This window comes from Crocodylus siamensis, chromosome 1, assembly GCF_052110815.1.
Source record: "Crocodylus siamensis isolate JL-2025a chromosome 1, ASM5211081v1, whole genome shotgun sequence".
Taxonomy (NCBI): Eukaryota; Metazoa; Chordata; order Crocodylia; family Crocodylidae; genus Crocodylus; species Crocodylus siamensis.
The window spans coordinates 418,725,882-418,749,325 of NC_143395.1; the positions used below are offsets into that span (position 1 = coordinate 418,725,882).

The window sequence follows — 23,444 nt, forward strand, 5'->3', positions numbered from 1 at the left end:
TTCATCCCGGGCTCCTTCGGGGAAAGCTGCACACCGCGGCTGCTCCAAGCCGCAAGTCCCAGCCTCTTCTTGTGCTTGCCCAGGAAGGCGGCGAGCCCTGCCGCTCCCCGGGGTCCCCCCGGCCCCTTGCTCTTGGCTGTGCTGGCCCCCCGGCGAAGGGCGAGGGGCTAGCTCGGAGGAGGAGGCCGCTGGCAGAGTCCGTCCAGGCTCGGGCTCACCCCTTGCCCTCGCCGCAGGCCCTGTGCGCGACGGTGACGACCAGCGACCTGGCGGAGACCCAGTCCCTGGTGTTCTGCGGGGCCGAGGTGACCTGCTCCAGCGGGGACCCCGACTTCCCGACCCCCATCGCCTTGGCCGAGCAGGCCGGGCAGAGGCTGCAGGTGGAGTTTCTGCTCCATAACAAGACTTCAGGTAAGAGGAGCTTGGTGGGGGGCAGCGCCCCAGCTGTGGGGGGTGGACGAGCTGAGCCAAGCCTGGGGCGGGAGACCTGGGGGCTCTTCCTGGCTCTGCTACTGATGTGCCGTGAGACCTTGGGCAAGTCACCGTGCCTCGGTTTCCCCTGTCTGGGCAGCTCCTAGTCCCACTCCCCACCACAGCCCTATGCTGTGCAAAACCCTCCCCTCCACTGCTGGGGCTTACCCACAACTGACCCCCCAGCCCTGGGGGCTGCCTGCTCCTCAGCCTCCTGGAAGCGAGTCCCCCGGCGCTCCCCAGGCGTCGGGAGGGCATACTGGGGGCACAGCGGGCTGGCACCGGTGAGCGCTGCACGCTTGGAGCTGGACCGGGAAGCCCAAGCTGGAAGCCCAGGGCTCTGCTCCCTCGCTGGCTCCCGGGACCCTGCCCTCCGCATCCGTCACCGGCGCGCCCGGACAGCTCGTGCCCTGGCTCAGCCCCTGCCCGGAGCCCGTGGGGAAGAGTTTCCCCTGTCCCCGGGCAGCTCGTGCCCATGCCCCAGGGGTCTTCCCAAGCCCGGTTGCGCTCAGAGTGGTGGCCACCCCTCCCCATTGCTCTTCCTCCAGGTATTGGGGTCTCGTGGCCCCGACAATGGGCCGGTCGGCCCGCTCCCAGCTGCTGCCTCTGCCTGGCGCGGTGCCTGTTGCTGCGGCTGTTTGCACCGGGGAGGGGGATCAGGGCCGGGAGTTTTTGGAAGCATCGGCGCAAGCGGTTAAGAGCAGCTCCAGCTGCAGCCTCGGCCCGTGAACCAGGGGTCATCCCGGCCAGCGCGGCTTGGCTCCCAGCGGCGCTGTCTGCAGCGAGCGTCCGGCGAGATCTGAGCGGAGAAGGGGGAGCCTGCACGGGGGCATGGTGGAAGGGGGGATCCGGCCTGGTCTGATGCCACGTGCAGCTTGGCCATCGAGGGCAAGACCGGCAGACCGTGCCAGGCCCGTAGAGTCAGAGAAACACCTCTGCCCCACTCCGCTGTGTACTGCATCCCGTTCCCTCCCTGTTCCCATCTGGGGAAACTGAGGCACGCAGCCATGTGCTCACCCCCGTGGTGTGGCCTCCAAACCTGGGAGCCACATAGCCTGCCATGGTGCTGGTTGTCAGGCGACCCTGGGGGGATGGGTGAAAGCTGTGCAGTGCCGAGCTCAGGACGCCGTTAGCAGGCAGGGCCCCTCACCTCGCCATCGTCAGCGCGTCCTGCGGTCACTGATGAGATCAGCCTGTTCTCAAAGCTCTGGGAGGAAATGGAAGTCGCTTAGCTCCATTATGCGGATGGGCAAACTGAGGCCCAAGGAGACTTGCCTCAGGCGGTGCAGGGCAGAGCCCCCGAGTTAGGAGCTGTCCTCCCCCACCCTCCAACCGCCTGTCCCACGAGCAGGGGATTCGGCAGCGAGGGCCCTGGGCTGGGCTCCAGGGGATGAGGAAGCGGATCCTGGCTCCCCACCAGCCCCGGGGGCGGCTGGCACCGGACCAGCTGGGCCCAGGGCTCCCCTCCCCCCCGTGGAGGCACACAACAGGGCCGTGGGCCGGCGTAGCCGAGCGAGAGAAGGGGCTGTGACAGCCGCGCCGTGCTCAGAGCCAGGGGCTTTGTCCCGGGGCTTTCTCCTGGCCCCGGGGCAGCTCGGGCGGGAGCCTCGCCCCGGCCCCTGGCGTGGCCCAGCTTCAACCGGCCTCTCCCCTGCAGAGATCCCTCGGCTGGAGATGCTGAACAGCGAGGACAAGCACTACTCGGTGGTCCTGCCGACCGTCACCCACAACGGCTTCCTCTACAAGACGCCCTCCATGGCCAAGCCCGTGCACGAGCGCAAGGCCCGGGAAGGTGGGTGCTGCCGCGGCCCGCGGCGCCGCGCGGGGGCGAGAGGGCCCAGCCCTTCTGCGCGGCTGCAGCGCGGCTGCCACCCCGGCCACGGTGGCGGGGCGGCGGTGGACGTGGCTGCGAGCCCTGCCTTTGCTGAGCCCCGCTGTGCGTCTCCCCGCTCCGCGCAGAGTTCAGCCGCCGGTGGTGCGCCCTCAGCGACAGCGTCCTCAGCTACTACGAGAACGACCGCAACGCCGTGCCCAACGGCGAGATCCGGATGAGCGAGATCGTGTGCCTGGCCACCCACCCGCCCGACACCCACGGGTAAGGCCCCGGGCACGATGCGGGCGCTGTCCTGCCCTGTTGCGGCCCCCCTCCATCACTGCTTGGCTGCCCCGGGGGGCATTTCAGCAGTCGTGGGGTGGGGTGGGGTGAGGGCAATGCTGCCTCCTGGGTTGGGGCCCGAGCTGGTGGGGCATCAGCTGCAAACCCCTGCCCCCGTTCTCCACCCCGGGCAGGCTCGAGAGCACGTTCGAGGTCTGCATCGAGTCGGAGAGGCTCTACCTGTTCGGGCTGGAGAGCGCCGAGGCCATGCGGGACTGGGTGAAGTCCATCGCCAAGGTCAGGAGCCTCTGGAGCTGGTGCGGGTAGGGGGGGACCAGGCATGGGGTGCATGGAGCTGCACGTGGGAGAAGTGAGCAGGTGTCTCTCCTCTCTGCCGGCTCCTTGGCCTGTGCTTTGCTCTGTTTTTGTCCCCCCTTGACCCCGGGATCGCAGCTTCAGGGTGCAAGCAGGGGTGCACCGCTCCTCCACCGTGGAGCCTCCCCTGGTGCTGGCAGTGCGGGGCAGGGGGGTTGCATGGCTGCACGGGGTCCGACCACCTCTCTTCTCCCCCCGCCGCCCCCTCCAGTCCTTCCTGCCGCTGGTGGCCGAGCCGCTGCTGAGCCACGACTTCGAGCGCATCGGGCGGCTGCACTACAAGGGCGGGCTCAGCCTGCAGCGGGCCAAGGAGGGCTGGTTCGCGCTGGCCCAGTCCACCCTGTACACCTGCTTCGAGGACAGCGAGAAGGAGGAGGCCGTACAGCTCAGGAAGCTGCAGGAGCTGTGTAAGGCTCTTTCCTTCCCACCGTGCGCCCACCCGAACCCAGCAGCTCTGGCAGACCCCGGAGCGCTCCATCTGCACTGCTGTGCAGCCAGCTCTGGGGAGGAGCCCCCGGCGCCTCCCACCCCATGGGGCTCCCCTGCTCCCCCCTCTTGCCCAGCAGGGCTTTCCTGGCCCGGTTCCCACGGCACAGGTGGGCGCTGGGGCAGGGAGGCAAGGGACAGGTGCTGACGGGCCTCTGCTTTCCCATCCACAGCCATCCAAGGGGACAACGAGGTGTTGGTGCTGGTGGAGAGGCGCAGGTAAGGCCTAGTGTGGGGGGGTGGGATTGGGGCAGGGACACCCCAGCCCATCGCCAGCCCGCTTGCTGCCCCCTCCCCCTGGGGCCAGGCCCTGAGAAGGCAGCAGCAGCCCCGAGATGCTTCTGGTCTCATCTGGGACCCTACAGACACAGTCCAGGCAGCATCACTGCGGGGGGGGTGGCTTTCGGCTGGGGGAAGGGGTCGACGTTCGGGTCTGGATCTGGATGCAACCAGGTGGGGCTGCAGGCCTGAGCACCGCAGAGGTATTGTCCCAGAGAGCAGTCACCCTTGACACAGCAGTCGGCATCACGCCAGACCCTGGGGGTGACCGGGCAGCACCCTGACCCCCAGCCAGTGTCCGAGCCCGGGGAGGCCCAGAGGCATCCGGATTGGGATGCTGACGCCCAGAGGCATCTACCCCTCCTGGCTGCCCCCCCCAAGCTAGTGTCCCCCCATCCCCTGTCCCCGCAGGACACTGTACATCCAGGGGGAGCGGAAACTGGACTTCCTGGGATGGGTCAACGCCATCCAGAAGGCAGCTGGGAGCTCGGGTGACACGCTGTCTGAGCAGCAGCTCACCGAAGCCGACGTGCCCCTCATCGTGGACCGGTGCATCGACTACATCATGCAGTACGGTACGTGCGGGCATGGGCTCTGCTCCCGTGTGCCAGCCGGCCGTGATTCGTGCCAGCCTCCATGCTCAGACCGCCGGCCGAGGGGAGACAGCAAGGGAGAGCAGGGGCTAGTCATCGGGGCAAACCAGGAAGACGGGATGTTTAACACACACACATACGATCGGGAGAAGGGGGCGAGTAGTGAGGTGGCCAGATTTGCAGACGACGCAGAATTATCCCAAGTGCCAAAGGCCAAGGCAAGCACTGACAGGAGGATCTGGCATGACTGAGCGAACGGGCAGCTCAACGGGAGATGAAATTCAGTGGAAATAAGTGGAAAGTGATGCACCCGGGGAGAAACAGTCCCGACTAGACCTACGCTACAATGGGCTCCCCATGAACGGTTACCACATGCAGGAAAGGGATCTGGGAGTCGTTGTGGGCAGGTCTCTAAAAACATCAGCTCTGTGCTCAACAGCTGTCAGAAGGGCAGACAGCATGTTGGGGATGATTAAGGAGGGAACTGTGAACAGGATGGAAAGTATCACGATGCCCCTTTATAAATCCCTGCTGCTGAGCCCGGGAGCGAGGGGCACGGGCTGTGCATCCGAGCTTCCTGCGCCTTCAGTGCGGGGGGCTGCGAGGCTTTTCCCTCTCCCTCGCAGCCCGTGTGACACAGGCCTCCGGCATCATGGGCCAGCACGCACCAAGGCAAACTTGAAAAGGGAGGCTGGTGGGAAAGTCACAACTGATTTTGGGGGACAAATGATAAAACAGGGACAGGAGCGAGGTCAAAGGTTTATAGCAAGTGCCGCTGCAGGGGCGGGCCGGGGGCAGCCGAGCGGGTCGGGGCTGTGGGGGTAGGGAAGCCGCGGCAGCCGGGGCGTTGCTCTGCCCCGCTGACCCCGCCGTCCCCCCGGCCCAGGGCTGACGTCTGAGGGCATCTACCGCAAGAGCGGGCAGAACTCCAAGACGACGGGGCTGCTGGAGATGCTGCGGCGGGACGCGCGCAGCGTGCGGCTCAAGGAGGGCGAGCACCAGGTGGACGACGTCTCCAACGCGCTCAAGCGCTTCTTCCGCGACCTGGGCGACGGGCTCTTCACCCGGGACGGCTGCCAGGGCTGGCTGAGGGCCACGGGTAGGCGTGCGCCGGATCCCTCCACCGTCTGGCGGAGCCCCCGGCTCTGCTGTAGTGGGTAGCGCTCAAGGGGCCTCTGCCACCTTGCTCTCCTGTGCCTCAGTTTCCCTGTCTGGGAAATGGGCAGGGTAACACAGACTGGGTTGCGTGCAGCTAGGACGATGTAAGAGCGCTGCCTCTGGGACCTGGCTTGCCAGGTCTGGAGGGAAAGGGGGATGGAGGGAGTGCTCCCTTCCCCTCCTCTGTGCGTTTCTGTCTGCAGCGCCCCATAGCCCCGACCTGCCCCAGTCCAGGCCCGAGTCTGGCAGCCGGGGGTGGGTGGCTAGGAGTGGAGGGCTGGGGAAGAAGGGGCTTGGGCAACGGAGGAAGGGAGCGGGGAAGTGGATGGAGTCTGGTGAGGTCCAGCTGAGCCTGGCAGTGGGTGCTAGGTGCCAAGCCACCCCTTCTCATGCCGTGCCCCCTCTGCCAGCCCTCGAGAGCGAGGAGGAGCGCATCAGCGAGTACCGCCGGCTCCTGAACAGGCTCCCCACTGTGAACAGAGCCACCGTGAAGGCCCTCATCAACCACCTGTACCAGTAAGGACAGCCTGGCACGGCCTCTGGGCAGGGGCGTTTGCAGGGTGCAGGGCAGCCTGGGCCTGGGTGGGCAGTGGTGCCCTGGGAGTCTCAGCAGAATCATCCCACTGCTCCCACCATGCCTCGAGGAGGTATACCAGGCCATCCTGAGCAGGACCAAGCCCCTGCCGGTGTCATGCCTGGGGATGGGCTCAGCAGGGCTCAGGCGCTGGCTCTCCGCAGGGTGCAGTGCTTCTCCGACGAGAACCAGATGACCACCCACAACCTGGCCATCGTCTTCGGGCCCACACTCTTCCAGACAGATGGGCAGGACTACAAAGCGGGCCGCGTGGTGGAGGACCTCATCAGCCACTACGTGGTCATCTTCAGCGTACGTACGGCCTCGCTGACCTCCAGGAGGGGGATGTCCAGGGTGTGGGACTGCCTGGGGGTGATGTCTGGGGTGTGGGACTGCCCTGGAGACATGCACCCCGCTGAAACCCTGCCGAGGGGTGAGGAGAGAGTGGGGAGCTGGTGGGGAGCAGCCGTGGTGCGTATTCGGGGCACCTGGCATTTGCTCAGGGATGGGGCAAGCAGGCGGAGGGGCCGCTGTACCTGGTCTGTGGAGGGTTTGACCTCTCTGGGCTCCTCTCTCCTTGGCAGGTGAATGAGCAGGAGATGAGGAGGCAGCGAGACGAGATCACGGCCATCTTCAAGATGCGGGTCGCGGGCTCCTCCAGCGGCACCCAGGTAGGGGCACATTGGCGGTCTCCGGTCGGAGGCTTCAGGTGGGAGATGGGCCTCCGGTGCTCAGCCAGCTGCCCTCAGTCTCCTCCCGAGGGTCTCTGTAGAAAGCCCTCCAGTTGCAGCCCCAGACATTTCACAGCGCTGTGTGCGCCAGTGCTGCCTGCCTGCTGCCCGGGGTACGACCCCCTCCTAGACGTGACGGAGCCGGCTAGCCCAGTCCTCTCCTGACGCTGGAGGAAAGCGCTTTCTCAGCCTTTCCCTTCCCATAAATGGCACGGGGGCCTGTCCCTGTCATAGCAGCTTGTTGCCTGCAGATACCCTTCAGCAGCAGCGTGTCTGTCCCCACTGGATCCCAGGGTAATTGGGGTCGGTGGGTACCAGATGCACCGGGGTGAATGCGTGTGTCCATGCCTGGAGATGGGGCATGGGGTTGGAGGGGAGATTTGCCCTGGGAGTCAGAACCGCTTCGGACCCTCCCTTGCAGCACGCCGGGGACTTCATCTGCACCATCTACCTGGAGGAGAAGAAGACGGAGGCAGAGCAGCACGTCAAGGTGAGGAGCTGGAGGCGGGTAGGGCCCTCGACATGTGGGTTTTGGAGCCCGCGGGGCCCCGAGGAAGGAGACCCATGCTGCTCGGGCACACGGCACGGCGCAGGGGAGGCCGTGGACTAGACACTGAGGGAAGTGGGGGACTCCCTCGCTGGAGGGGTTCAAGGAGGGGTTGCACGGCCCCTGGTGGGGGATGATCTAGGATTTGACGAGGCCGCCATGCCGCCGATCCGGGGGCTGGGGTGTAGCTGCACGGTAGGACCGGCGTCTGGGGCGCGTCTTCTCCAGGCAGCTGGAGGTGGTTGAGCGCTTGCTGCAGCGGGTCTGGGCAGCAAGGCATCGCCCGGGGATGGACGTGACGGAGCCTTCCCCCCGCACAGGTCCCGGCCTCTATGACGGCGCAGGAGCTGACTTTGGAGATCCTGGACCGGCGGAAGGTTGTCACGAAGGAGAAGGATTATTGGAGCTGCTTTGAGGTCAACGAGCGGGAGGAGGCAGGTCAGTGGCCAGGCTGGCACCGCCGGGGGGTGATTCCTACAGCCAGGAGCGCGAGGGGATGGAGAGCCCTGGAGACGCGCACAGCCACGGACCATCCCACAGGGCCTCTGCCTGTCTTCCCGCTCCTAAATACCTTTGCAGGCTTGGGCTCAGGGTCCCTTGGGATCCCAGGTTCAAGGCCCCTGGCATCAGCAGTCCTGTTTGATGGACTGTGTCGTCCCCTCTGTCCCAGCCCAGCCAGACTCTCAGACCGGCTCCCGGGTCCAGCAGCCAGGCCCTGCTACCGGTGATTGCTCAGGGCACTTGCAAAATGCTCCTGCCGGGGCTGCGTGACGGGACCCCAGGGACCCTTCTCACTGCCCCTGCACAACTCTGTGTCTTGCCACCCATTGATCCCAGCCCTTCCCAGGGCTCGTCTGGTCCCGTCTCCCTCACTGACTACAGCTGCACACACACGGTGGCTTTGCACATGTTGGAAGCACGTGGGCTTCCTCTGCTACAGTATCTGCCTCTATCCCCCCACTTCCCGGGGGCTTCCCTGGCGCCGTGGCACTCAGCCCTGCCAGCACGCGGGGGCCCTCGTTAGGCAGGAGAACAACTAATCCCGCGTGGAAACAGCTTCTGAACTGATATCACGCTCCCATTCCAGCGGCGTTAGACTGCCTGCTGCTTTCCCATCGTTATAACAAGGTCTTTTCCTACTCTATACCCTTTTTGTTTTGGTATGGCCTTTTAGGCCAGTTTCCGGTTTGGCTTGTCCAGTATCTGGATGAGAGGCCAGTGCAATGCAAGAGTCATGATGCCGCCTTGTAAGTCCCTGGTGCATCTGCACCTTGAATGCTGCACTCAGGTCTGGTCCCCGCACCTCCAGAAAGAGTGGCTCTCTCTCACCAGGCGAGAAGGGGGGGTCACCACATGAAGCAACTAGGTAGCGAGCTTCGCACCCACAAAAGGAAGTTGTGTTTCACCCAAGCTGTTATGAAAGGGTGGAGCTCATTGCCACTGGTTGTGAAGGGAGCAGAGAGTTTAGCCCCATTCACCAAGAAACTGGACACAGGCTTGGAGGAAAGGGGCATCCGTTGCTATTGAGCAGGGGGTGAGCAGCCAGGCCTCTGCAACAGGGACCCTAAATGCTGGAGGCTGCAAGGGAGAGAGGAGCAGGGTGGAAAACCCTGGTGGGACCCTGTTCACTCTCCCTTCTGGGGGTTCAAGTCTCCCTGGGGGTCCCTGGCTGGAGCAGACGCATCCTGCCCCGTGGTTGTGCCAGATTGCAACCTGAATAATCACATGCTGCCCTCCGCCACTGTCCCGTCCCAGCCGGAGAGGGCTCAGTTCACTGCCTCTCTCAGCTGTCAGCGTTATATGCTGGCCCCCAGCCACCCCCATTGCCCCCCAGAGGTGGCTGCATTCGGGTGGAGAGCTGGTCTGGGGCAGAGCAGAGCACATGTGAGATCCAGCGGTCAGGGGCAGGCAGGGCTCGTTCCTTCCGTCCTCTGCAGCCTGGTTTTGCCCAGCCGTTGCCTGGTCCTGGGTGGGCCAAGCCGGCTGGTGATGCACTCACGGGCCCGTTCCTCCCACCCCGTGCAGAGCGCCCCTTGCACTACTCGGAGAAAGTCCTGCCCATCCTGCACTGCCTGGGGACCGACAGCTACCTGGTGGTGAAGAGGCAGGTCTCCATGGAGAGCATGCTCCTCTACTTGGGTAAGGGGGCGTGTGGGTAGGGTGGAGAGGGAAGGGGGCAAGGATTGGAGAGGCAACCCCCAGCCCCCGGGAGGGAGCCTGCTCAGCCCTGCACAGAGCCACAGGCCTCTTTGCAAACGTCCCTCCCCGTGATAGCCTCCAGCTAGGCAGACCCGGCCTGGCTTCTGGCAAGCTGGCTCTGGTCCGTACGCCGGGAGTGCCAGGGGTAATTGATTTCCTGCTTGCAGTGGCTCTGGGAAACAAACCCAGACCTCGAGCAGCTTTTCTGCATGCTCTGGGCCAGAGAAACTTCCTTGAGGAATAAATGACTGTCCGGGAAGCAAAGCAGCCCCAGCTGGACATCGTCACGGGGCCATGCCAGCCTGGAGCATCCGCTAGCGTTGCTCTCCAGGACGGTGCTGGGGGCAGGCCACAATGCCCAGGATAGCATGGCAGTGCCAGGCATGCATGGTGTGTATGCGTGCACGCATGTGGTGTGTGAGATGCGGGGGGGGTGCATGGTGCGCGTGCGGGTGCGTGTGTGCATGTGCATGTGAGGTATGTGTGTGTGCATGGTGTGTGTGTGTGGATGTGCACACACACATGCCTGTGTTGTGTATGCATGCATGCATGTGTGTGCATGTGCTGCACCGCTCACGGGGCGGCAGGTCTGTCTGGCTGCACCCAGCACTGCGGGAGCTCAGCAGTCGTGGGCCTGGCTGGTTTGTGCCTGGGAGATGGAGAGGGCAAGAGCAGGGCTGGGCTGGGTGCAGGGCTCCAAGTGCCCGCGGCTCAGTGCCCCGTTGCCCCGCAGCCAGCCGCGTGGGCGACAGCAAGCACGGCATGATGAAGTTCAGGGAGGAGCGCAACCTGCTGGGGCTGGGGCTCAGCACCGGCTTTCACGACCGCTACTTCATCCTCAACCAAAAGTGCCTGCGGCTCTACAAGGAAGTGCGGGTGAGTCCGGCTCTCCCCCATGCCCTGGCACAGCACCCTCGCCTCCACTGCCCTCCTATTGCTAACGCTGCCTCTGCTTTCCAGCAGCCCAATGGGGTGGGGGGGGATGTGTCCCTGAAGCATGCTCGTGCTCTGCTGCCCTCTGCTGGACTGCACTGTGGTCCTTTTGGCCATGTGTCATGGGCCCCATAGTGCCAGCAGTGGGTGGGGAGTCTCCTTTGGGTCCCAGGTGGAGAGAAGGGGGCCTCTGCGGTTGGATCTGTTCTGCCTCACTGGCAGCTGATCTGCGCTTGGTCCCCAGAGTCAAGCTGTAAGGCACCTCCAGGATTTGAACTCAGGCCCCCAGGCACCCGGCCCCTCACTCAGCCCTTTGCTGCTGGTGCTGCAGTTTGTTCGGGCCCCTCCATGCCCGGCAGCCTGGATCTCAGGGCCCCACTGCCCACTTTCATGGCCCCCGTCGCCTCCATCCCGCAGGCTCTCCTTGCCCCCTCTCCCTCCATGGCTTGTCTTCTCTGTCTGGTTTAACCCCGCTCCTTTATTGAACAGAGCCTGAAGCAGCGGATCCCCATGGTGGAAGACGTAAGTAGGGGCGTGTGGGCTGGGCTGCATCTGCCCTGCTGCCTTACAAGCCAGCCCCGGATCAGACCCGGCGCCCATTCAGTCCTTCGTGCCAGGGGCACGCGGGCTCTGTGTGTGGCTTGTTCCAAGGGGAACGGATTGGCAGAGCCGCGAGCGGCTAAAATCACGGAGCAGAGTTGTCTGGCAATGGCACGGCACAGGCCGCCTCCGCCTTTCTGCTGTCATGGCCTGTTCCTGTGCAAGACCATGGGGTGTTTCCTGGGTATGATCCAGCCTCCAACGAGCGTTGGAGTGGGCATTTGTAAGCGCCGGAGTTTGCTGTGTATGGGCACACGTGTGTGCATCACAGAGCGAGCTTTTCCCAGGCTCCCTACCCTGTCCCCAGATGCTGCCATGAATCCTAGACTCATGGACAATGAGGGTCAGAGGGGACCTCGGGAGTCACATCTAGTGCAGCCCCCTGCTCAGAGCAGGACCAGCCCCAACTACATCATCCCAGCCAAGGCTTTGTCCAACTGGGGCTTAAAAACTTCCAAGGATGGAGAGCCCAGCACCTCTCTGGGGAGCCTGTTCTGATGCTTCACCACCCTCCCGTGATAAAGTTTTTCCTAATATCCAACTTCAACTTCCCTTGCTGCAGCTTGAGCCCATTGCTCCTTGTCCTGACATCTGCCCCCACTGAGACCAGTCCAGCTCCGTCCTCTTTGCAGCCCCCGCAGGCAGTTGAAGGCTGCGATTCAATCCCCTCGGTCTTCTCTTCTGCAGACTAAATCAGCCCAGTTTCTACAGTCACGTGCCCTAGCCCCCTATCCGTTTTCCTTGCCCTCCACTGGACATGCATCCGGCCTGTGTTGCCAGGCAAAGGTGGTGACACCAGCAGCATCCGGGGCCAGAGGAAGGCCCCGGGCAATGGAAATTGCCAGAGCAAAGTGCACAGCCCCTGCTCCCTGCACCTCACAGCTCCCTGCTGGGATGCAGCCAGGTCGCACGCATATAGGGTTAGAGCCGAGGCCGCCAGCCGACACGCAGCCAGGCCTCGCCCGAGAGCACGAGCTGGCCTGACCCTGTTACAGATGCACCACTGTCTCGACGCCCCGTCTGCCTTTGCCGGGCTTCTGGATGTTCCCCCCGAGTAATATCAAGGGGGTGACAGTGGGACCTGTTCCCACGATACTTTGAGGTTTGCAAATGCCTCCTAAACCCCCAGCCCCCCCACAACCACTCGGAGGGAAGTAGTGATGCTTTCTGGGCTGGGAAGGGGTGCACAGAGCGCCGGGTCAGATTGCACTGTGGGGCTGTGGGAGCAAACCCCCAGCCCTGAAAGGAGTGGGAATGCAAGGGAGTGAGGCCTGGTTTGTGGGTGTGCTGAGCAGCATTGGAGGAGCGTGGCCTGGTTGGAGCTGGAGGATAAAAGGGATGAGAAGAGACCTCGTGGGCCTGGCTCAGCCTGATGCCACCCAGGCCCCCATCCCTGGGGAGCTCGTGCCACTGCCCTGCGACCCCGAATGAGCCCTGTTCTCCCACTGCTCCACTTGAGGGTCCACCCATCGTCTCAGGCCCTGTGGGGGCTGCAGGGTGGGCTTCGACCCCTCCGCATCACAGCCGTGTGTAGCTGCGCCCCATCAAGCAGCAGCTTTGCCCTGGGATGTCCTCTCTAGGCACGGGCCCCCGAAGCATTGAAGTGGCCCCACTGGGGCCCCGATGGCTGCCTTGGGGGCTGCATTCGTGGGTGCTGCGTGCTTGGATCTGACGCAGGCCCCGGCGTGAGGCAGAGGGAGCAGGGGCAGGGGTGATGCAGGCCGGTGGCGCAGCGCAGATCCCTCTCCCGTGCATCTTGGCCGCGGGGCACCTGCAGCTCTGGTGAGGGGTCTGGCATTTCTGCTGGAGCCGTGGCAGATGTGGGCCTGGCCCGGCTGGCATGGAGGGTGCTGTGTTTGGCTGCATTTGCTGTGAGCATGGGAGAGGGGAGCAGGAGAGCTTCACCTCCAGGCTGGAGGGATCACTCGCTTAGCAGCAGGCACCGGGACTGGCTGGTAGTGGGAGGCTGATGGGACCAGACGGTCCTTGCTGAGTGAAGGGGTCTTGCAATGGGCTGCTCACCCTTGGAGTCTGCCCTTGCCTCCATCGCTCCGTCTCTAGTGCAGCAGGGTCTTCGGGGCTGCCCTGGGCACTGGGGTGAGGGAAGCAGCCGGAGCAGAGATGCCTGCCCTGCATGGCCACAGCACAAGCTGTTTCTCCCCTCGCGGGCTTGGGGAGAGCTCCCTGCAGCCATGCCGCGCTGCTGGTTTGATGCTGGCATGAGCCACGGCAGGGGCAGCGCACACATCCCCCGGGTCTCTGCAACACTTATCTCAGCCTCTTTGCACAGGTCTCCGCACCAGCCCCGAGTCCCAAGTGCAGGGTGTGCGGGCAGGGCAGGAGTGCGAGGGCGGTGGCCCGGGGGGCCGTGTTAGCAAGACCTGCCTGTGACCTGCTGGCACCGCTGAGGGCAAAGCCTGGCTCAGGAGGGTACAGAAGAGGCCGTCCCCTGCTCCATGCACGTGCACATTGCAGGGGGGTAGTCTGGAGGGAAGTGCTGCACCTCAGTGCCAGCTTTGCTGAAGGCTGGGCTGCCTCATGCCTCTGAAACTCTTCCTCTGCATGGCAGGACCCCTTCCTCTCCGTGCATGTGGCTTTGACTGCAGGCAGAGCATGGCTGGCTGATGTCCTCCTCTTTGCGAGCGGAGGGGTCTTTGCAGAGCTGGACGATGCATCCGGCTTCTGAGCACCGGAGCAGGGTGCGAGGGCAAATCCTGCCGGGTTTCTCACCCCTCTTTCTCTCCTGTCCAGAGCCACAGGCCGGAGAAGGAGTGGCCAGTGAGGAACCTCAGAGTCTACCTGGGAATCAAGAAGAAGCTTCGCCCGCCTACCTGGTGAGCGGGGTCCGTCGTGCTGCCCGATCACAGAGGCATCAGGCTGGAGGGGACCTCCGTAGGATCACGTCTAGTCCTGCTCAGCCCTGTCCAGCCCAGCCCAGCCCAGCCCAACCTCTGAGCAAAACCAGTTGCCCCGGCACAGCACTGGGCATCACAGCCCACCCTGCCGCGCAGAAAGCAGGGGGGCTGCGGCAGCCAACTTTGCTGCTGCAAAGGTTGTTAATCGGTACTCAAGAGATCCCAGGCAGAGGCTGTTCCCCCGCCACCGAGCAAGGCAAAACCCCCCAGTCCGTACCAGCTCGAGCAGGGGAGAAATTCCTTCCTGGCCCCGAACACAGCGTTGGTCTGACCCTGAGCGCAGGGGCAGGACCCTCCAGCCAGGCCCCTCTGGGGTTGGTCCCAGCAGGAGCATTGGCACAGCCTGGTCCCATCCCCAGCTGGGCTGCAGCCAGCACCCTCGTGGCTGCCCCTCCGTGCCCACAGGGTATCACTCAGGCACCACGGGCCGGTACAGCACCCCCTCTCCTGGGTGCAGGACCCCGGGGACATGTTTGGGACACACGGCCCTGGTGGGGGAGGGTCCTGGGTGCTGGAGAAGGGAAGAGGGAGCTTGGTGCTTCATCATGCCAGTCTCTGCCAGCGGTGCTCCCTGCAGCCTTGGGCACCTCCCTTCTCCTCCTAGTTTCCCTTGAGCTCACTGCCCAGCTCCTGATGGAGGTGCTAATTCCTGCACTCTCAAAGCCCTTCAAAGCTGCATTAAAGCTGCACTTCACCCTTCAGTGGCTGCTGCCCCCCTGCAGGGCAAAGCCAGCCCAGTTCAGTGTTACTCCCCGGGGGCAGACCTGGGCTGCAAGCTCCCGGCTCCCACCTCCGCCGCCCGGCTCTGCCGAGAGGGGCTGATTTCTGGGACCCACCCCCCCACCAACAGCACCCCAACAGGGCCAGGAGCTCTCGGCTGGTGCCTTGCTGCGGGCAGACTTCTGTGGTGGGGACCGGTGTAGATCGGGGACACCCTGCGGTACTAGACCCATCCCCTCGGGCTCAAGGGCATTAGCCTGGCTGGCTGCTTTCGTCCCCCGCTGCTCCGCGCGGTGCCATGGCTAGGAACTGATGAGTGCTGGCCGGGAGCAGGGTGCTGGTAGCCCGTCGGGGCTGCCAGCCACAAGCGGCACCGGGTCTTTGCGCCATCGCTGCTGGCCGCCAGATGTCAGAGTAGCCTAAGGAAACCATGGAGCCGGCTGCGGCAGGGACCCGGACCCCGGACACAGCGGTCGGGGGGGCTCGGGTTGGCCTGGGGTGCATGAGAAAGAAGCCAAGATGGGGGGCGGGGGGGATGGTCTTTGTGCCCTGCCAGCCCAGCAGGACCTGGGTAACCCCCAGAGAGGCTCGCCGCCGGGACAGCATCTGGCAGCTGGCTCGGCTGGCCCGGGTCTTCCCCACCCCAGAGGCAGCCGCATTTCACGGCCAGGCTTGTGCCCCACCCAGACGCGAGCAAGCATCTGTGCACGTATCTGGGAGCCCTCCAGCTTCTTGCAACTCCAGGACTTCTTGGCAAAGGGCTGACATGTCTACAGCCCCCCCAGGCAGCCAAGAGCTTGGAGGGGAGGTGGTGAAACCCCTTGGCGCTCGCCCCGGTGAGGCAGCGCGGTTTGCATGCCGGCTTTGCTGCACTGGCGAGCGGGTTAGTCCACCGTGCTGGGCATTCACCACCCTGCGCTCTTCTGTCTCCTTCCAGCTGGGGCCTCACAGTGTTTTACGAGAACGAGAAGCACGAGAAGCAGCAGTGGTAAGACGCTGGCCCTCCCCGTCTCCCCCGTCCCGGCGCGGAGTGAGGGTGGCCTGGGTCTCCGGCCACGCCATGCACTAGAATGACTTGGGCCCCCCCGCATCGGTGTCACACCCTCCTGGCAGTGCACAGACCCCATCACAGGAAGATCTTCCCGACCTGTTAGCAGTACGAGGTCTATGACACCAGAGCCCCCGCACCTTCCTAGCGCCACGCTCAGCCATGGCCCGATGTTGCGTGGTGCTGGGGGCCCGGTCCCAAGCACCACAGCTGATGCTTTTCAAGCAGGATCTGCCCTGCGGGAGCTGTGCTCCCGACTGCGGAGGCAGAAGGCAATCGGGAGTGACGGCTGCCTGCCGGGGAAGGGGTCATGGAGGAGTGCTCCGGGGGCAGACAGCGCCGTGCCTCTGTCCTCACGAGTCCCCCCCACCATGCCAGGGCAGGAGGGGGGCAGCTGCGCCTGGGGTCCAGCTGCTGCAGCTGATGGGTGCAGGGGTGACAGGTGGGGGCTGCTGTGGCTGGGGAAGGGGCATGGACCCCAGCCCTGACCACCCCCGTGTCCCCCCTGCAGGTACCTGTGCTGTGACACCCAGATGGAGATGCGGGAGTGGTTTGCCAGCTTCTTCTTCGTGAAGGTATCGCGGGGCCAGGCCCCCCCAGGGCAGGGGAAGGGACGGCGGGGTGACAGAGAGGGGACCTGACTCCTTGCTTGGAGTCAGACACACAGACCCCTGCGAAGCGGGGGGGTTGGACCACAGCCCTAGACGGATCGACAGGCTCAGCTCGAGGGTCCCTGCTCTGGACTAAGCCAGGCGGCACTTGTTGTCCGGCTCCCACGGCTCGTCCGGCGCCCCCGGGGCCCGGTTGCCTGTCTTAGGAGGCCTCGACCCCCTGCTCTGAGCTGGCTGCAGACATTCACAGCCTTGCACGACACGAGTTGTCAGGACTCTCCAGACGGTCTCAGGGGGGCTGTTAGTGTGGCCCCATGGCTGTATAGGCCCCTTTCCCCACCCTCATCGCGAGCCCTCCCCATCTCCGCAGAACGACGGGAACGTGTGGCCGTCGGAGCCCTCCAGGGCACGAGCGTCGCGGGTGCCGCCGGACTCCAGGTTGGGTAACATCTCGCTCATCCCGCTGCGGGGCAATGAGAACGAGATGAGGAACAGTGTGGCTGCTTTCGCTACTGATACCCTAACCGTGAGTGACGGCCGATCACCTGGTGGGGGGGAAGCCCCGGCGCGGGGTACGGCATCCCACCCGCGGCTGCATCACATCTGCCCGGGCACAGGGGCGATGCCTTGGGAGCCCGGTGCCTTGGCAGATCCCTCTCCGGGGGCCAGGATCAATGAGGCTGCCACGAGCGAAGGCCCTTGCCCCATCCGGTGGCCAGGGCAGGGTTAGGCGGGCTCCCCGGTTCGGTGCCCGTGGCTGCCAGACGTGGGGTGGAGGGACAGCCGCCCTGGGCACGGAGGCCCTTGCAGGCGTGATGCAGCCCGGGGGATGCCAGGATGCTTCCTGGGTCCGAATCGGCCTCTCTCCCATCCCTGTCTCTCGCCTCGGCAGCAGGGCCTGGGAGACATCCCCATGCCCGCGCGCCATGAGCAACAAGGACCCCAAAGGCCCAGATCCCGGCCGGTCATTGTGGGATCCGGATGCCAGGGTCTTTTTTGCTGTTATAACCCCGGGGGGCACCTCCGTCCCTGGAGGCAAGAGAAACGGGGAGTACCGCGGACTGGCAGCTCCGCCTGCCCAGCCCGGGAGAGAGGGAGGATTTGGATGGGCCAAGGGCCCCGGCTCTGCTCTCCGGTCCCCTTCGGGTTTATACCTGTTGCATCGCTGGGGCAGCCCTGCCCACGGGGGCATCGGGCTTCCCACTGGCGGGTGGGCTGCTTGTGAGGCCGCCTCCCCTCCTGCTCTTGCCCAGGCTGAGAGCAGGGCTGCGGGTGCCCGGCTCAGGCAGCGGGGAGGGCGCAGGTGCGGAGTCAGGATGGGGGAGCCTGGGATCTCTGTCTGCCACCCCCGGGAGGGAATTTCCCCTCCGGCTTGTCCCATAACCCCGAGCTGCTACAGCCCCTCTGCTGGAGTTAACCCCTTCCTCCCCTGGCACCCTCCTGCGGCGCAGTGCATGCTGGGGGGAGGACGACTAACCCGCCCCCGCTGGCTTTCTCTCTCCAGCTCCTTCGGGACGCGTGAGCTGGACGCCTGACACTCCAGGTGAGAGGGACGGCTCACTCTCCTCAGCCCAGCCGCGTCCCCGGGGCTGCCCCAGCGCGGCGCTGCCGTCCCGGGAACATGGGGCAGCTCAGCGGACCTGTTGTGCCCAGAGACGTGGCTCCCAGTGCTGCCCAGCGGGGCTGTGCATGGGGTCACTGGCCCCAGCGGCAGTGAGAAACCCTTGGACGGCTGCTGTCGGGGCTCAAGGGTGTGAGAGAAGGGACCCACAGGGCCTGGCTGCCCTGGGCAAGTGGGGGAAGAAAGCTGCCCTGTGCTCCCAGGGCAAGGCCAGCTCAGGGTCCAGGGCTCCCAGCCCCCTGGCAATGAATGCCCTGGGCCCACGCCCGTGGCCATGTCTGTCTGCTTGCTCTGGACCCTGGGTGAGCCCGCACAGACGGGGCAGGGGGTCGGGCAGCGGGCTGTGTCCTGGCACTCAGGCTGGTCCGTCTCTATCCTTGTCCCCAGGTTCATTTCCAGTGAGGGAGCCGGCCGAGAGCTCAGGCACTCGCAGAGCCCAGCACAGGGTCTACACCGGCACTGGGGGTCTCTCAGGATGTGCCCACCGGCTCCATCTCCTTCCTCCCACCCCTTCCCAAGGTGCTGCCAGCCGCCGTGATGAGCAGAGCTCTTTGGAGGAAAAACACCGGGGACCAGACCCCGGAGCCGTCAGCGCCCCCAGACCCCAGACGCAGCGTCCCCCAGCGCCAGCTGCCGCTTGCTTCCTCCTGTGCCCTAGACCAACACTGGATGGGCATGGGCTGGCACGGCGCCTCTGGGTCTGCAGGAGGTTTCTGCTGCCTCCGTCCTAAATTCCCCCCTCGGTTTCAATGGAGAGGCCCTGGGGATGCTACGGACAGCCTGGGGGAGCCCGGCCCATGGGCATTGCCAGTGTGCCAGGGGCCAGTGGAAGCATTTTCGGGGCCGAGCTGTTGGTCACTACTTCAGAGGAGAAGCCACCAAAGGATGAGGCCGAGGCCGAGGCCTCCCATGGACACAGTGGCCTCGCTGGTGCTTGGTGCCCACTTCTCTCCATCTCCTGCTCTCTTTGGGCAAGCATCGCGGGTGGGGCACAGGGGCCATCGGCTCACACCCAGCTGGGGGGGAGCTGCGGTAGCAGCACCCCTCTGAAGAGACTGCGGAGGGGATGCTGGCCTGAGCTGGGCACGGGGGGCTCAGCCCTGGGTTTCCAGTGTGTCCGGCCTCTCCCCTCGACCCTCCCTGGTGCTGGGGGAACGGCAAACTGTGGGTGGAGTGGCTGAAAGCGGGGGACGGGGCAGGCCCCTGCCCAGCGGTGCCTCTCGTGGGTCATATTAAACATGTTGTGAAGCTGGTGTGCTGGTGTCCCCATGAGTGTGAAGCCACAGGGAGCGGGGTGTGCATGACGGGGCATCCCCTTCCTCCTCAGCATCCCCACCGGAGGAGCTCAGTGCAGAAAATGCCCTGGAAGGAGCCTTATACCTGTAGCAGCCAGCACCCAGAGGCCAGGAAATGCTGGAGTCAAGCTTGCCTGGCTAACCTTAACTCTGCCCACGCAACTGCACTGCATTACACTGTGGTACCATATTGTCTGGACTACCACGCCCCCAAATAAGACACACGCCTTGTTTCTGGGCAGGCAGATTGAAGAAGCAATGGTTTCCCTTGCATTATGGCAACTGCCAATGACCTGCAGGGGGGCTGCAAAGAGGATGGAGCTGGACTCTTCTCAGTGGGGGCAGATGACAGAGAAGGAGCAATGGGCTCAAGTTGCAGCAAAGCAAGTTGAGGTTGGATATTAGGGAAAACTTTCTCCCTAGGAGGGTGGTGAAGCACTGGAACAGGTCACCTAGAGCAGTGGTCTCCAAAGTGGGGTGCGCGCTCCCCAGGGGATGCGCAAGACGATCCATTGGGATGTGGGAAGAAAATACTAGAACTTCTTTTTATATTTATTTTTTATTTAAAAAATAAATAAATTAAGATTTACTAATATTTAATATACAGATTGACCCTGGCGCCCTCATTCAGTCCATATGTCAAATAAATAAATATACAAATTTTGGGGGTGCCTGCTCAAACATTTTTTACTGATAGGGGTGCACGATCAAAAAAGTTTGGAGACCACTGCCCTAGAGAGGTGCTGCAGTCTCTGTCCTTGGAGGTTTTGAAGACCCGGGTAGACAAAGCCTTGGCTGGGATGATGCAGTTGGGGCTGGGCCTGCTTTGAGCAGGGGCCTGGACTAGATGTGACCTCCTGAGCTTTCTGCCAGCCCTCATTCTCTATGGTTTTGTAGCCTGATAGAGCAGAAACAGAGCCGGATTTTCATTTCACTCCCCCTCCCTGTCTTGTTCAAGCAAAAAATGACAGTGAAAACCCTTTCTCAGCTGAACTGTCAGCAGCTTTTAGCTGCTTTGCCAAAAGCTGAAATTGCGGCTGCTGAATACCGGGCTCCGTGGGCGGATCTAGGATTTTCTGAAGGCTATAAGCAGTCTGAGGGGCTGTGACATAGGAGAAGAGAGACTGGGAGCAGCTACTGTGCAAAGTCTGAAGAAAGGATAGCTCCATTAGGGGAACATCAAGACCATTAAAAAGGATAGAGGATCATTAACACTCATGGAGTGAATAACAGTTCGTGGGAGCCAAGCAGATGCTAATGAGCTAGGAGCTCGATTGACTCCTTCAGGGCTGCCTGAATAGAAATGCCACTGCTATTCTAGGCAGAAAATCAGCTTCCGTGATTAGGACACCCTAATTTTGGATGGCTAAGGTGTGTGGCATGTAAGTCCAGTCTCTTTCATATATCATATCATATATCATATCATCCATTTTCTTGCATGCCACACTCTTTAGCCATCCAAAGTTGGGGTGTCACAGAAGCTGATTTTCTGCCCAGAACAGCAGCAGTGGCATTTCTATTCAAGCAGCCCCGACAGAGTCAATTGAGCTCCTGGCTCATTAGCATCTGCTTGGTTGCTGCTAATTGTTCACACAGCCCTTGTGAAAACCTTGGGCTGGCCTGGACCTCAAGCATGGGCCCCTTCCATCCTCAGGGGCTGGGGTGAGACAGAAACCGGGATGAGATGTGACCTCCTGAGGTCCCAGCAGTAGCGGGAGCAAGTGAGGAGCCGCTGGAAGTTACACACTGGGCATGCAAGCCACGAAGGGGCCAGAAGACCCACCCCTGGGGGCTGCAGGTGCCGGCCTCTGTGATTTTTAGCCAATCTCACCCAGCCACCTACTTCTGCTTTCAACCAATCCCGTTCTGCCACTTTGTGATCTGGTTTTGGGCCAATCCCCTGCAGTCACGTGCTGGCTGCAGAGGGTAGACAAAGCCTCGGCAGGGGTTTGTGGCTGTTGCTCCGCGTTATCAGGCCCCTGCAGGGTCTGCTCTGGGCTTTGCTTGCCCTCTCCTGCCCCGTCTCCCTTGGCACATACTGATGCTTGGTTTGCCCCTGGGGCCTGGCTCTGCAGTGCCAGCAGTGGGGGAATGAGGAGCCTGTCCCAGCACCCCCTGGGGATGGATGGTGAAGGAGAGCTCGCCTGGGAGGAAGCCGCAGCTGCTGAGCCATTTGCTGCCCTGTCCCCCTGGGGCAGTGAGAGTGGCGAGAGTCCCCCATGGCACAGAGAGCGGTGCAGGTGCTAGGACTGGTTGCTGAACCTCGTCCACTCCAGAGGGAACATCAAGCCCTGGGAAATCCCAGACAAACCCGTTGTCCAACCCCTGACAGCAGCAGGCATCACACGTGAACCTGCCCCAGGGCAAGCAGGGGGTGCAGCCAGCACCTAGCACTGCTGAAGAAGGTGAAAAACCCCGAGAGCGGTAGCAGCAGAAGGGGGAAAATTTCCCTTCCCAGCCCCACGTGGTGCCCAGCAAAGCCCAGATGCCTGGCAAACACCAGACACCCTCCGCTGTGCTGCCTGTACTCCCCCACCACACCTCGCACCGGGCACCCAGACACCCTGGTTTGCATCCCCGCCATACACTTGTGGCAGCTGCTTGAATCTTCATTCGTCACTAAGCAGGCAGTAACATCCCCCGGAGCAATACCGACCTCTTCGTCCCACCCAGGCCAGGCTGGAGCCCAGACGCCAGCTCCCGCAGCCAGCAGGGCATGCCCAGCTCCGGCGCTGCGTCACCAATTGCATTTCCCCCGGTGCATTGTAGCTGGAAGCCGGGTGAGGACCCGGCCGTTTTCTGGCCCCGGGAGGACCAGGGCTTGCAAAGGAGCCAGACCACCTCCTCTCCCCAGACCGCCCTCAGGAACTGGGTTTCTCTGGGCCTGCTGCAAGCTGACACATTCCTCGCTGCCCTTTCCATGCTGCTATTTATAGGGCCCCTGTAAAGGTGAGCAGCCTGGGAAGCAGGCATCGCTGCCGGAGCCGGAGGTGAGGAGATGTCAGGTGCAGAGGCGGTGGCTAGAAACACCGGTGCAGCAGCTGTTGCTGGTCATCTGGATAGCGGGGCTGGAGCACGGCCGGCCAAGTCTGCAGCCGCAGAATCGTGGAGGGGCAGGGGGAACCTGAGGCAGGGTCGTCCTTGTCCAAACCATCCTCCGCGAGTCCTTGTCAAACCCATCCCTGAAATGACAGTTACCCCGATGCAGCACTGGACTTTGCACCCAAACTGGCCACAGGGAAAACGGGGGGGCTGCAATAGCCAACATCCAGCTGCTGAGAAGGTTGTTCATAGGCGCTGGAGGGAGGGATCCCAGACAAAGGCCGCGCAGAGGAAAGTACAGACCTCCGAAATAGCACGTTGCTGCACCTAGATCATCCCCAACCAGCAGCTGTGCAACCTCCCCTTGAGCCCCTCCAGTGATGGAGAATCGCTCCCCTTCCCTAGACATCAGTCCCACTGCCTCCCTGAAGAAGTTTTCCTGAGATCCAACCTAAACCTGCTTTGCTGCAACTTCAAGCCATTGCTTTGTGAGAGAAAAGGTGTCTCCCCCTCCATGTATTCGAAGACTGCTCTCGTGTCCCTCCTCTAAAGCTCCTTTTCTGCAAGCTGAACATGCCCAGCTCCTTCATCCTCTCCTCTATGACTCGCCTTCCCAGCCCCGTTCATCTTTGTTGCCCGCCACTGGACCCTCTCTAGCGTCTCCATCTCCTTTTTTAAACCGTGGAGCCCAGAATGACAGGCCGTATCCAGATGAGGCCTGACTGGTGCTGAGCAGAGGCAGGTCATCTCCTGCCTCTTGCACCTCCATGCACCTCATACCCCAGACAGGAGAGCACTTCAGTGGGACGGACAACCCGGATGCCTGGGTACTGCGCTCCCACCTCTGCCACTGACTTGCCACATAACCTTGGGTGAGTCACCCAGCCTCTGCCTCTGGTCTACTCCAGTGTCAGCTCGCAGAGTCAAGGGCTTTGCTGTGCTTGCATTGCATCTTGCATGGTGGGATCTTGTCCAGCCCGGCCTGGCACTGCCAGAGAACAAAGCCCCTGCATTTAATCTCCTTTGGCCCCCCTGGGTGGAGATGGAGCCTTATAAAGCGTCCAGGGTTGGGAAAGAGGGCATGTGCTGGTCCGCTGCAAGAAGAAGCATTGTGTGACTGTCTCCGGGGCCATTGGCAGGCAGAGATGCCC

At 63.2% G+C, this 23,444-nt stretch overlaps 1 protein-coding gene across 7 annotated transcripts in view; it reads left to right on the forward strand.

The window, feature by feature from the left end:
- The window catches only part of ARAP1 (ArfGAP with RhoGAP domain, ankyrin repeat and PH domain 1), a 113,068-nt gene extending 93,859 nt beyond the window's left edge, over positions 1-19,209 (forward strand). For 4 of the 7 annotated variants that reach the window (XR_016439674.1, XR_016439676.1, XR_016439675.1 and 1 more), the window contains 17 exons: positions 237-411; positions 2,129-2,263; positions 2,431-2,566; positions 2,761-2,863; positions 3,153-3,348; positions 3,601-3,646; positions 4,118-4,281; positions 5,186-5,398; positions 5,868-5,973; positions 6,196-6,343; positions 6,616-6,702; positions 7,184-7,252; positions 7,630-7,747; positions 9,335-9,448; positions 10,242-10,384; positions 10,931-13,875; positions 15,614-15,668. Coding sequence is in view for 3 of the 7 variants with exons in the window: in XM_090030876.1 (XP_089887002.1) it covers positions 237-411; positions 2,129-2,263; positions 2,431-2,566; positions 2,761-2,863; positions 3,153-3,348; positions 3,601-3,646; positions 4,118-4,281; positions 5,186-5,398; positions 5,868-5,973; positions 6,196-6,343; positions 6,616-6,702; positions 7,184-7,252; positions 7,630-7,747; positions 9,335-9,448; positions 10,242-10,384; positions 10,931-10,963; positions 13,793-13,875; positions 15,614-15,664; positions 16,236-16,299; positions 16,706-16,861; positions 17,840-17,857 (2,358 nt within the window). In the remaining 4 variants the exon portion in view is untranslated. Of the gene's footprint in view, positions 1-236; positions 412-2,128; positions 2,264-2,430; positions 2,567-2,760; positions 2,864-3,152; positions 3,349-3,600; positions 3,647-4,117; positions 4,282-5,185; positions 5,399-5,867; positions 5,974-6,195; positions 6,344-6,615; positions 6,703-7,183; positions 7,253-7,629; positions 7,748-9,334; positions 9,449-10,241; positions 10,385-10,930; positions 13,876-15,613; positions 15,669-16,235; positions 16,300-16,705; positions 16,862-17,839; positions 17,879-18,343 lie in introns of those variants that run through there. The other 3 variants (XM_090030876.1, XM_090030878.1, XM_090030877.1) reach the window with 2 other exon arrangements.
- The last annotated feature ends 4,235 nt before the right edge of the window (positions 19,210-23,444 follow it).